At 43.3% G+C, this 15,000-nt stretch overlaps 1 protein-coding gene across 1 annotated transcript in view; it reads right to left on the bottom strand.

Annotated features, from left to right (window-relative positions):
- Positions 1–15,000, bottom strand: part of LOC311235551 (proteasome activator complex subunit 4B-like) — a gene marked incomplete at both ends in the record, with an annotated part of 115,997 nt that overhangs the window by 56,055 nt on the left and 44,942 nt on the right. The window contains 9 exon segments of the mRNA XM_084323020.1: positions 1–155; positions 2,666–2,733; positions 4,761–4,830; positions 5,226–5,324; positions 6,631–6,781; positions 7,585–7,649; positions 10,715–10,804; positions 12,754–12,940; positions 13,947–14,033. The exon segment at positions 1–155 is cut by the window's left edge and continues 49 nt beyond it. Of these exon segments, the coding sequence (XP_084179146.1) occupies positions 1–155; positions 2,666–2,733; positions 4,761–4,830; positions 5,226–5,324; positions 6,631–6,781; positions 7,585–7,649; positions 10,715–10,804; positions 12,754–12,940; positions 13,947–14,033 (972 nt within the window).

The raw sequence follows: 15,000 nt of genomic DNA, 5'->3' as shown, positions 1-15,000 counted from the left end.
GTGGGGTAGATGAGGGACAGGGAGCGGAGTGTGTGTTCCAGCAGGCAGCAGGCCAGTGTGTACGCCGGCTTACAGCGCAGACGCACACACACACACAGGATGCGTTCCAACTCCCCCCGGTACCGCAACAGCTGTTCCCCGTCCACACGCGTCACCTACAACACACAGTGTGTATTTCCCCAAGGGGATCAATAAAAAAGGAGCATCTTATCGTATCTTATCTTATCTTACAACATTTCATTTCATTTTCAAACCAGAGAGAGGCGTTGAGGTTTCCCTCATTTACAACATTGTCAAGATTACACAAAATAAAGATAAGGAAAAGAAAGATATGTTTCGATAATTAGACATAAACAATAAGACAGAAACATGGATGAAAAGAAGATCAACATTTTAAACAGTTACAAACTGAAGCAGGGATTTGTAATTGTGTTAAAAGTTGTCCATCGGGTAGTGGGGTATTGATTTTTAGCGCGTGTTAAAAGGCAGAGCATTAACACAAAAGCCGGGGCATTAAAACCTTTAGCGGGGCAATTCACTCGAGAGTTTCAGTAAATGCTGAAGTATTAAAAATCACAGTAAATCACAGAATCTGGCTTGACCACATTAAAGTCCCAATCTGACTTTTGTAGATGAAAATGTTTTTAGAACATTCTTAACCAACTGTCCATCGATATAGATTATGTCTTACTCCAGTGTTAAACATTACCAGTGTAAAGCAAACGTATATAAAGTATAGAGTCTTTAAGAGAGACCAACAACACAAACGCCACATTACTGCTCTGTTTCTCAAGAGTGTTTCAAGTTTAAGTTTCAAGTATGTTTATTATTAGTCACAACAAAATACAGAATACTTTATGATGAAATGCTTGTTTCTGTATGAGCCCCTGAGAGTGTGCTATATACAGTAAAAAGAAAATACAGTAAAAAAGGTAATTAACTCATTCCCCACCAACAACGTTTATATACATTATTGGGCGCCATCCTTTGAACGGCAACCACGTATATATGTTATTTTATCGTTTTTCCTTTTTTTCCCGATATTTTTATTCATTATTCATCCGGGGACCTCGGTGTTACCATAGGGAATGAGTCTGAGATTGCCAAAGTGAAATACCGGCCGCATCCAGCTAGACGGCGGTATCGAGCACCCTTTGAAACCTTGTATCTTGGCCTGTGCAAGGGCCAAATGTCTCCGGGGGCACTTTTCTTCGTCTGGCGAATGGAGCGGTTATAAAGATTGGATTGAGAAGCGTCAAATGCTCCAAATGCATGATGTGTGGTGGATTATGTTGGCTCGCAACCCACTTTTGATGCTCCAAAGTGTTTTAATTGTGACAAATAATAGCAGCATATACAACGTTTCGACCCTTCCTGTCTTTTTCAAGTATAAACACAACACAGTTTTTTATGTACTACTGTTTTTACAGTTTGGCTCAGCACCAAGGAACGGAGGATGTGCGTTATTTATTTTTTCTAAGTGGATTATGTTGGCGACACGATCGACACCAATACTGGGACTCGTGATCAGATAATTGGAATATTCTTTTTGGGGTACATCCTGTGAAGGTAAAGGGCTATATGATATCAATCCTGTGTTAATCCAACCATGTCTTCACTTCGATCGCAACATGTGTGTGTAACGTTACTCCACAACGTATGCCGTTGGTGACGATCAAAGCATAAAAAAACGACCCCCCCCCCCCCCCCCCCCTTTCATGCATTCATGATGAAACATAATACCTATGATATAGATTTGATTTGGGAATAATAGTGTGTACAGGCAAGAAACGGCAACGTTTATAGTAGAATTTACTTATAAGCCTATTACTCAGCCTTTCGGGAATTACCCCAGACCACGCTATAACTATACTTATATTCACCACAGTATAACACAGGAACGTATGGATGAAAAAAAGTATTCTTTTTCAGATATTGAACGATAGATAGGTGATGTCAAATGGGCCATAGTATTGTATCCATAGCTATAATATATAATATAGTTATAGCTCTACAAACAAGGTGAAGCACTCCTATCTTTTAAAGCGTGGCAGTGCTAGAATGGGACCCGTCTAATCCCCGGCGGTCAATGAGTTAAGAAGTAAGTAAAAAGTAAGTAAAGTCAATATACATATATACAATATACAATACAGAGTAAAATGAGTAACAGTGAGGTACAATGCAGAGGTACAAAACTTAGGGTAGGGTGCAAATGAGGTATGAATGTAGTGCAAATCTCTTTAATAATAGATCAATATAAAGTGTGTTAAAGTGTCTAAAGTGAGTAAAGTGAGTGGTAAAGTGAGTGTTTGTTTAAAGTGAGAATAAAGTGAGAATGTTTAGAATGGCAGAACTCTTAGGTCTAGTGCACATGTACACAGGGTATTTATGAAACCGTATGCTGTTTGGCCTTTTGTGTTAGGTCACTGAAACCGGACCTTTTTGAAAACTCCTGCCAGGGTAAAAATAGAGATGTAGTATTTTCTCTGCAATCAGGACCAAGGAGAGCTCCCTGCAGCCTCCTGGTGGAAAACTGAGGTCATGCCATCAGGTCATTTCACGTTTTTGCGTTGTTGTGAGGACAGAGTAATTTTGGTTTCAAATATAGCCGTGTAGATATGAGGCTCTGCTGGGGATAGTTCTTCTGAAGTGTTGGCGGTCTCACCTCGGAGAGCAGCTGGAGGTTCCACAGCAACTCCTTATCCAACTCCTCTTCACCCAGCTGCTCCTCATCTGCACACACACACACACACACACACACACACGCACACACACACACCACACACACACACACACACACACAGGCACGCATGTGCGCGCACATACACAGGCACGTAGGCGCGCACACACACACACACACACACACACACACACACACACACACACACACACACACACACACACACACACACACACACACACACACACACACACACACACGCACACGGATACACAATTAGGTCCTCCCCTCTTAGTGGATTTGTTGACTAACCGGTTGTCTGTTCAAATACAATGAAAAGCTAAATTTACAGGCGGCGTGAATGCAGACAAGGTCAGTAGAGAGAGACACAGCTTGGCTCTAAGCAGCGTGCCAGGTGTGAGTAAATGTGACCATATCTTTCGATTGGCTGCTGCATCTGACTGGAACACATTACAAAACACCCTTAAACTCACTGCCCTCACATCGCTCACTGCTTTTAAACTAAATCTGCAACTAATCATAACCGACTGTTGCACCTGCTGACTGCCTCCCAATCGCACGCATAGCCCTCAGACTCTTCTCTCCTCCCCCTAGGCCCCCTCACCTACCTCCCTCCTTCTCCCCCTTTCTTCTCTCTCTCTCCCTCATGGTTCTCACTCTCCCGTTCTCTTTTTCCCTCTCTCTCTTTCCTTCTCTCTCCCTTATTTATTGTTGTCCTTGTATACTATTGCTAGTGTAATTTTGTATTGTATTTACTCGTATGCATGCACATAACCTTGTTCTTGTTACAGCCTTAGTAAATTAATTGTTTTTCATGTAATTCATCTAATTGATTTTTATTAATTTTCTTTAAAAAAACGTGCATGCTGAAATTAATTGTTCTTTAATAAACATGACATTTCCTAAGTCCTCCTTCATAATTGCACTTGTTTGCACAGGGACAATTACGCAAGGAACACAATTTTACCGATGTATTTAGATTAGATTAATTTATTGATTATTCAGTTAGTCAATCCGAACCCAATGACTATTAGTTGCATACATTTTATGCAAAGACACTAACAAACGCAAAACCAATTCAAATGTAGAACAAACACTTTCCAACCTGAGGCCCTGAAAAGATAAAACCTGCTGGAGCCACTCCAGTGAAAATGAACCCGAGATTGAATTTGTGGACTCAAAGGCCTCAAAGCATGTTTGTTTGATGTGTTACATCGAAATGAGCTCCGTTTCACTGCGGCGCTGAAGGGTATGAACCATAAAATGTGCTTATGTGCCCAGTTAATCACCCTTGTGATTAGCTTGTGATGTTGTCGTTCTGCCCACAAAGTCGCCTGCCAACTGGAGCGGCTCCAGGATTCCTCTCTTGAATACATCAGTCTGCACTCTTAACCTCTGGGTTTCCGACCATCATAAATCATGTTCACAAAATCAAGACAGAGCTGGGTGGTTATCGCGACCATAGGAATATCATATGGATAATTGATTTGAGGCTGGATAAAATGCCCACTTTTTGCTACTAAGAATGTCTCATCACCGTTTGCAGGTTCCTACTGACTGACTTGAATTCAACCAATGTCTTGTTCACATTCTACCAGTCTACAGAAGAAAAATAATCTCCACCATAGTAGCTCTCACCGTAGCATCTAATCTACTATAGGCTGACCATTATTTTTTTTGTCTTTTTGTCTTTTTCTCCTATCGCTCCAGTTATGCCAATTCCCTTCCTGGCTGTTGCGCTGCCCTACTGTCGGTCTGGGGAGGGTGTAGAACTACCACATACTCAGTACTACACAGTACTACACAGTACTACACAATACTACACAGTACTACTCAGTACTACAGAGTACTACTCAGTACTACTCAGTACTACACAGTACTACTCAGTACTACAGAGTACTACTCAGTACTACTCAGTACTACACAATACTACACAGTACTACTCAGTACTACAGAGTACTACTCAGTACTACTCAGTACTACACAATACTACACAGTACTACTCAGTACTACAGAGTACTACTCAGTACTACTCAGTACTACACAGTGATGTACTGACTGTCTGTAAGGTGGAAAATGACATTGCAGCAGTGAGGGACGAACAGGCGGAGAGACATCTCAGGATGACACTGCAAACACACACACGAAACACACACGCACACACACACAAAACACACACGCACACACACACACAAAACACACACACACAAAACACACACACACAAAAAACACACGCACACAACACAAAAACACACACATGCACGCATGTGCACACACACACACACACACACGCACGCACACACACAAACACACACACAAAGACACACATGCACACACACCCAAATAAACGTGCACACACACCAAAACAAACATGCACAAATTAGTCATATCCAGGCTTAGTCAGGAACATTTTCTTATCAAAATTAACACAAAGCAAAATAATATATTGTAAATAAAGGAGCACCCAGAGCACTTTATCGCAGGGCGATAATAACTATGGCCACAGATGGAACACATGCCGTACCTTGGCTGCAGCCCTGCACATGTCAGCCACCATCCTGCCAGACACACACGTCTCAAAGATGTTGGAGGAGGCAAAGTTATACACCTTCTGCAAAGCCACCTATAGGGACATAGAGACAGTGGGAGACAGTGTTAAGATGCCTGAATGGTGTGTGTGTGTGTGTGTGTGTGTGTGTGTGTGTGTGTGTGTGCGTGCGTGCGTGTGTGCGTGTATGTGTGTGCGTGCGTGCGTGCGTGTGTGTGTGTTTGTTTGTCTCTTTCTACTGACCTTGTCTACATTCACACTGTCTGTAAATTTAGCTTTACATTGGATTTGAACAGTCAACTAATGTAATTATACTGCACACGTTGTGAGCGAGTTTGTAAACAGATGTATTGATATAGTTTTCCTGTTGTTATTAAACCAAATCTCCGTTAACTTCAATTCATCACGTATTTCTACTGTTCTTTGGATTCTACGTTTCACCGTGGATACATGCAAGAAAAAATAAAATCTCCATGTATATTGATAGACATTTTGGGGTCAAGTACTATGCCCATTGTTCCTGTGGTAGTGCTGCAGGAGACAGGAGGAGGCTGTGGAAACGCACAATCAGCAGATCTATAAGCTCCGGTACTTTGTTGAACACATCCAGCATTTAGCAGGAACCTGCTGCTGACGGGACGTATTGGCCTCTTGTTTTCCAAATGCAGTAAGGAATGAAACTCCTGAAAAAAAGAATGTACGTCTCATAGTAGACATGATAGCAAACGTTTTTCACAAATCCCTGGAAAGGATTCAAAAGGGCCTTGGCTGCAGCTGAGACCGTGTGTACCGGGCCTCTGCTGATTGTCTCACGTGTGTCTCTACTCCAGACCTTGTCCCCTTCGTAACATTGCAGTTGGACCAACGGTGGACCGACCGGTTCAGGCTGTAGTGTCAGGCGCTGGGTTAAAACTTCCCCCATGTCCTCATCAAGTAGCGAACGAGAACATTTGACCTATCTCAAGCCCCGCCCTCTTCTCCTGATCCCCCAATTATAACTGTCGCTTCCCTTGGACAGGTTTGTGGTGGTTGTCGTGCAGGCCAGCGAGGGCGTGTTCTGGAGAGCGTGAAGGGCAACCTTGTGACACGCTTCGGACTGATGATGAGAATCACTGCCACACAGTATTTTTGTTTTGTTGTGGCATGTAGAAACACATATCTGGCTGTTTTACTAAAAGCCTCCCCCCGTTTCAGAGAGCCAAGCCCATCTATGTAGATTTTACTTTACAGTTTTATTGATCTCCAACATATCGGAGCCGTCCTTCATTAAAGTGCATAGCTAATCACAACGTTATAGCGATTGAGGGAACAATTTACCCTGCATGATTATGTACTGTAGCCTGCAGTATGTAACGTCATGTCTGTGTGTGTGTTACATTACCTTGTATATGTCAGTGGAGCACTGTGTGAGGATAGTGCTGACGGTGGAGGACAGGCCGAGCTCCACCAGGCTCTCCAGCTGGGTCTGTGTGTCCGTCTCCGTCTCGCCCCTCGTCTGCTCCAGGGTGCTGCTGTCTATCAGGGCAAAACACCTGCACGGGCACACGCACACACACACACACACACACACACACACACACACACACACACACACGCACGCACGCACACACACACACGCACGCACGCACGCACGCACACACACACACACACACACACACACACACACACACACACACACACACACACACACACACACACACACACACACACACACACACACACACGCACACACACACACACACACACACACACACACACACACACACACGCACGCACACACACACACACACACACACGCACGCACACACGCACGTGCACACACGCACACGCACACGCACACACACACACACACACACACACACACACACACACACACACACACACACACACACAGAGAGAGAAGAGTCAGCTTGTATCCTTTGTTGTCAGTGAAAGAAAATCTATGAAACAAGGCATGTGTACAAAGGACATGTCGTTTCTGTCATGAAAACCTTGTATCTCCTGGTCTTACACAGAGTGCCATGCCTATGAGCTGCCACTAGGGGCAGAGTGGCTGAGTGAATGACTGGATGAGTGAGTGAGTGAGTGAGTGAGTGAGTGAGTGAGTGAGTGAGTGAGTGAGTGAGTGAGTGAGTGAGTGAGTGAGTGAGTGAGTGAGTGAGTGAGTGAGTGAGTGACATTACCGGGTCATAGAGATGCACATGGATTAAGGATGGGCTTCTAGTGCCTCATGGCGTCATGGAATGACATTCACTTCACGTGAAAACACAACAAAATGAATCACAAGGTTTCCCACGTGTTCTTGACTCAACATGTGAAAGATAATGATGTGTACCTGTCCAGGAACTGAAGCACAAAGTCTTCAAACCCAGCGGAGGCGGAACACAACTCTTTCTCTATCTGTGAAGATAAACAGACAAAACGAGGTATGGGTGTGTACCAGTGTTACAACTGTAGTGGTAAGAAGCCAAATTAAATCGTGATTGACTTTTGTTCAATTGTTAGTTAACACATTGGTCGCCAACAACGGCGTAAATCGTTATTGCCCGCCATGCGTTGAACGCCAACAACGGCGTAATTCATTGTTGGGATCAATATTTCATTTTTTCGCCATGGTATTCATAATTCATCCAGCCTCCCTCCGGGACTGCAGCGGCACCCTGTCTGATATTGCAACGCCTCAATACCGCCGCCTGGTGGATGATCGGGCGAGTTACACTCTACACCAAACCGGAAGTGGCGCTGGTGCATCGAGGAAATCCCTCCGGCAGTACTATCTTGTTACGTGGATCAAGAGACACAATCGAATGCATTGGGATCGCTTTCAAAACGCAATAATATATATGATTTCGCCGTTTTATTGCGTCATACAAACGGGAAATGGATCTAGCAGATCGACGTCAAATAATTTGAATATTTTTCCTCCAGTCTCATCGGCGAACGGTAAGAGGAATATAACGTTATTTTCAGCTTGATTGTCCATTTCTTTGTTTGCAATCCATCTGGTAAACTTATCAACCCATACTAAATAATGAATGTGTGTGTGTGTTGTGTGTGTGTGTGTGTGTGTGTGTGTGTGTGTGTGTGTGTGTGTGTGTGTGTGTGTGTGTGTGTGTGTGTGTGTGTGTGTGTGTGTGTGTGTGTGTGTGTGTGTGTGTGTGTGTGTGTGTGTGTGTGTGTGTGTGTGTGTGTGTGTGTGTGTGTGTGTGTGTGTGTGTGTGTGTGTGTGTGTGTGTGTGTGTGTGTGTGTGTGTGTACGTATGTGCACGATTCGCAACTCCTGAATTTTGCCCAGCATATCACTTTTAACATAGATTTCATGGCAGTTTCGTGCCATGGATAACATACTGACTTTTATTGTAGATCAGCGGTTTGCATAATATTAGATTTCCCAGAGGCTCCCTCCTGAGCCTCCCCTGCGTGTAGTTGAGTGAAGAGATCCGCTCTGGTGCTGCGGCTGTCTGATAGCTTTGTCAACTCAAACCTGCCATGATGGCAATTACTGTTGGATTTATTTACTGCTAGGCTTCATTATCTTGGTTATCATACAGTGATGAGGTTCAGGCTCAAAGTCAATTGCCAAATAAAGGATGTTTCGTGACAGAATAGACAGGCAAGCCTGCTGTTTCACAGTGATTGTAAGGCCAGACTACTGCAACTTCGGGTTCCTGAGAACCCGAAAAAATACAATGAATTATTATTATTATTATTATTATTATTATTATTATTTGGAGGCTGTGAATGCTTGTGTATAATTTTCTATAAAGCATAATAGCACCACACCTAGCTAGAACATTTATATCATCGTCTACTGTGTAACGCTTGGGTTCTCTGGCCCCGCCTGAGAACCACCCACCATTCTGACACCTGTCACTGGGCTTCCCTGTCACTTGTCTCCCTGTCACTTGTCACTTATTGTTTGGGTCTCCTGATTGGTTGTCACGTTGGAACGCTTGGTATGTCAGGAATGTGGTCGTACTTAAACCCCTGTCTTTCTGCTTCCAGTTGTCGGATCTTCTCATTCTCCTGCAGAGTACACGGCGGTACCGCAGACACTGGACGTTGCTGTCATTATTGTTATCATTATTATCTTCTCTCCTAGACGCCCTGCGTCAGTGTTACTATCTGTTGCTATTACTCTAGGTGTACCGTTCTACAAATAAAGAGAACCACCGTTAACGAGTAAACACCCTCTCTGCCTCTACTTATTACTCCACAACTGGAACCTACCTGTCTCCGCCGTAACACTACTGATTGTAATAATTCATATGAAATCAGTTTCAGTTCTTAAAGTTAATGGTATACTTCCTATTGAGTTGACCTACAGTAGCCTACATTGGTGTACTGTAGGCCTACCAATCTGGTGACGTCACAGTAAAACATGATGCATTAGCATTGCAACAGCTTTCAATACAACTGTGAAATATGGTGATTCTCTATAGATTTATGAAATAATATTGCATATACTGTATACATATAATAATATACTGTTAATTATAATATTGGTGTAAAGCTCCCCTTTAAGGTTAGGAGGCCAGTTAAGAGTGAGCCTGGCATTTGATTATGCTACTGTACATTCTCTCTAATTGCAACAGGACAGATGACTTGGCTATTTGTTACACGGGAAGACGGCACAGTAGTTAGTGACTGAAAAAAAAGAAAGAAAGCTTGTTGTCTAATTCTTCTTATTGTCTATGCTTACTATGCACTCCAAGTGAAGCACTTGAGTTTGTCACTGTCAAACAATACCGCTTGTTTTTCACTGCCGGTAGTGTTTCCCTTTGCTGGCTTTGTTGTACACAATGGCACAGTAAGTTGCTTTGGATGAAAAACGGACTAAATTACTAAATGTAAATATCGTTTTTTCATGATAATTTTTTTTGTGATGGGTGACCACCGTGTGGCTCACCACAGAAGAATACACATGTTACTTCATGTGTGTGTATTCTGTTTGTACTGACCGTCTGTATTCGTGTGTAGAGTGTGTACTACTGAGCATCTGCATTCTGTATGTAGTGTGTGTGTAATACTGAACATCTGTATTCTGTGTGTAGAGTGTACTACTGAGCATCTGTATTCTGTGTGTAGTGTGTGTGTGATACTGAACATCTGTATTCTGTGTGTAGTGTGTACTACTGAGCATCTGTATTCTGTGTGTAGTGTGTGTGTGATACTGAACATCTGTATTCTGTGTGTAGTGTGTACTACTGAGCATCTGTATTCTGTGTGTAGTGTGTGTACTACTGAGCATCTGTATTCTGTGTGTAGTGTGTAATACTGAGCATCTGTATTCTGTGTGTAGTGTGTGATACTGAACATCTGTATTCTGTGTGTAGTGTGTACTACTGAACATCTGTATTCTGTGTGTAGAGTGTGTACTACTGAACATCTGTATTCTGCATGTAGAGTGTGTACTACCGAGTATCAGTATTCTGTGTGTAATGTGTGTACTACTGAGTGTGTACCTCTGTGAGGTCATCATGCTGAAAGGTAGCAGAAGAGCAGTCCACTAAAGGCACCAGGGTAGTGAAGGTAGCGATAAACTGAAACGTTATCTGGATACAACGATACAGTGGGGGGAAAAACAAACATTAGAAACTATTCATTTCAATATCACCTCTGAGAATCAGCAGAACACGTATCAGTATGCATGGGTTTGTCCTCTGCTTCTTAAAAGGGGCTGCAAAGTGAAAAGAAAGAATCAAAACCTTATCATGTCTGAACACATTTGCAGTACTTTGCTTTCTAATGCTCGTCTAGTGGGCAGACAGGGCTTTGGAGCTGTCCTGAAGACTTTCCAGAAAAACGGGATCTAAATCACCTGAGTAAAGATGAATTGACGACATTTCCTCAAAACGCTGACGTCAGCAGCAGGATCGTCCTGACAGGATCATTTGATTGGTTGTGGTGACGCCCGGCCAAGGACTCTGGGGAGATGGTCACTGCCAACTTAGGGCGGGACTTTTAATTGCTTAACTTTCAACCATAAGAATTCTTCGCTCATTTCTAATAACTGTTTGCACATCGTCAGCACGGAGGCAAAATTCATGCTGTCATGTTGACTTTTCATTACATGTACGTTTGTCTGTGTAAGACAAGCCAGCTAAAATGGGTTATCAAAGATTATACGAATAACATGAATATTCATAGGTGCATTAACACTTTGGATGCCACGCCATTTTTTTCCTTTTTACCCCCTTAATGCCCAAACCCACTCCAATGTTAACTTAATATCGCCTAATCTATGTTTTAAATTATGGCTATGTGTCTAATCTGCCCGTCGCTTATCAAAGACTCATTTTCCAGTCAACATTGTCAAGGCAGATTATCGCTTCATTTCCGTTTGATAGCATTTTGAAAATCACTCGTTTTTGCGGAAAAAACAACCCTATGATGATAATCGTCTTTTACTGGAATATTCCAGAACGTTGTCATTTGTCTGCCTATTTATGAATCGTTTTCAAATAAACGCTAGATGATCGATAGTATATGTGTGCGCACGCACGCTCGTGCCGCGCGCTGATAATCGCTGCTCTTATTTCCTGATGGCTTTTACAGTGAAACAGCAATATCACATATAGTGGAAACGCTTATATCTCCGTGAAAACGAGTCTGATTATCCTAAGACTGATAACATAGATTCCTTACCTGACATCAGATGGTATCCAAATGGTATATTCCAATTCCTGATCACCATTCGAAAAAAATCGATAATTGTATTGATCCACCGTGTGTACAGTATAACACATATTCGCCGTGGCACCAAGGTTCATACAATGTGATACAATGATACAGTGATACAATTCAACAATCCACAGATTCAGATTCCTCGTAATTCACATCCACAATCCACGCGTAAAGACGCTTCAATTTATGCTTGAATGAAACACAATCCGGGCGCTCCGGTTAAGCAAATACATCCACAGCAGAGAATATGAAACGAATCAGAACCAAACACCGATAGGTTTCATTCATTAAAAATATCCTGCAGGATTCACATTTGCAATGTTCCATTATTAAAATAACCACATAGTGTGTTGCGACTCGCGAGCGCCTTATAGCTATGACGTGCATTATTTAGGACAAAGTAAATCCATAGGCTGAATATGATTTATTATCAGCATTTTAGGTCTATTATTTTACATTTCAAAAGCCCCCTCTAGAAAAACGAAGCACAAAAACATAATTCAGAATGGTATAATGGGATCTGTGAGGAAGGGAGCTGGCATTCTTTTGCGAGGGAGTGGCCAGTTTATCCAGCTAATTGAAATAAACCTGCGCTGGAGCAGGTAAAAAAATTTCTATCTGTTGCCATAGTGATTTAGACAAACCTGCTTCGTGGAACCGAAAAGCTTGACTTATCAAGTTATCCTGAAGATTATCCGGCTAACTCAGTTAGACACGTATGGGGAACGGGGCCCAGGACTCAAAATGTGCCGTCAACGTGAGACACAAAAGCATTATTTTATTCTGCTAACGCTCAGACTCTTGCGCTATCACCCACCATGCACTTGCTGAAGTCGTTAGGATCTACCCCAGGCAGCGCCCCCATGAGCAGCGGGAGGACGTGGGTGCGGCCCTCTGGGTAGTGGTTGCCGGCGGAGACCAGACAGCGAGCCATGCCGATCATACAGCTGAGAGTGGCCGTCAGGGTGTGTGGCTCAGTCAGCGTCTCCATGGCAGCATAGGTTCTACGGCAGGACAGGAGTAGAGCTTACACCCATGTGTCAAACTCAAGGCCCGCAGACTACAGTAAATTCACCTATCAATTCATTTTGGGTTTCTGCTGCCTCTACTAGGTACAATTCAACTGGCAGCCCTTCAATTTAATATGGCATTTAAATCTGTAAAGAATGAATCTATAATAAGCCAATTATCCATAAATGATGCCTCCAGCACCTTTTAAACAGCCCTCATTGTATTTATTGAAATGCTGAATGAACAGAAGTGCATTTACAACAACATATTGAGCTGGTATGCACACATTGAATAGATAAACAAAATGCCCAATTAAGCGAGTGACCTCAGGAAAATGCACCTTTTTGTAGGTATTATTATGTATCCGGCCCGCAAAATCATCTGTATTTTTAATTTCGGTCTGCTGGGTAATTGAGTTTGACACCCCTGGCCTACACAATAGTGATGATGACATAATAAAACGTATGCATACACAAAAAACAGGCTGATATTATATGTGCATGTCACTCACTCTCTCACACACGCACGCACGCACGCACGCACGCACGCACGCACGCACGCACGCACGCACGCACGCACGCACGCACGCACGCACGCACGCACACACACACACACACACACACACACACACACACACACACACACACACACACACACACACACACACACACACACACACACACACACACACACACACACACACACACACACACACACACACACACACACACACACACACACACACACACACACACACACACACACACACACACACACACACACACACACACACACACACACACACACACACACACACACACACACACACACACACACACACACACACACACACACACACACACACACACACACACACACACACACACACACACACACACACACACACACACACACACACACACACACACACACACACACACACACACACACACACACACACACACACACACACACACACACACACACACACCATCTTACTTTTCTAGTACAGGTGGTATGGTGAGATGAGGGCTAAGCAGAGCCAGGTTCTGCAGAGCGAAGGCCGCGTCCATACTGCCTGTTTTACTGCATATCACCAGGTGGGGGCGGCACCAACACAACAACATGTATTATCAGCGGTCTGTTGTATCACACACAAACCCAGCCACATAATCTGTCTCACAGTGGATTAAGGTCATTGGAGTTAAGGTCACAGGGTTGGACTGTACAGACATCTAAACAGGACGGATCTCATCACTCAACTCAATAAGGCATCCATGTCGGCTGACGTTAAGAGTAGCCGTTATGTGGAATAGGGACACTGATTTTTTTTTCATCACACATTAACTATTATATTATTACAAAAGGCAACAGTAAAGTATTTTTACTCAAGCGAGTACAGTTTTGAGGCACATGTACTTTACTTTAGCATTTTCATTCTAGGGAACTTTGTACTTTTACTCCACTACTTTTGAAAGGAAATATTGTACTTTTTTACTTGTACTCCACTTGGAAATATTGATGGCAAAAATGTATGTTGATATACTTTCAAATGTGAAGCCTGCCAACTTCAAGAGGACGTAATCAGAGCAGCATAACTGGACCACATACCACTTTAACATGGCTAGAGGGTTGAACGTTCCCAAGCACTGGAATACACAAACATCAAGTAGAATACATACTTTCACTTTTTTTTTATTATTATCTTTTTCCCCCTTCTTTTTCCGTTTTTCTCCCATCCCAATGTTAGTCGTTATGCCAATTCCCAATCCCCTTCCTGGTCGTTGCGCACTCTACCCCCTACTGTTGGTCTGGGAGAGCGGAGACTATCACATGCTTCCTCCGACACATCACATGTGTACCCAGCCCACCGCTTCTTTTCACCTGGCAGCGCGGACTCTCACTGGGAGAGTGTAACGTGTGGAAGGTCACACTACCTCCCTCCAGATCCTTCCCTTGCTGTGCAGGCGCCCCGACCGAAATGTAGGAGTCGCTGTTTACAACGACCAGGACCCACCCACGCCGGCTTCCCACCCGCTAACACTGCCAATTG

This window comes from Notolepis coatsorum (genome assembly GCF_963971535.1).
Source record: "Notolepis coatsorum genome assembly, chromosome: 10".
Taxonomy (NCBI): Eukaryota; Metazoa; Chordata; class Actinopteri; order Aulopiformes; family Paralepididae; genus Notolepis; species Notolepis coatsorum.
This window is presented reverse-complemented; position numbering and strand designations above follow the sequence as displayed.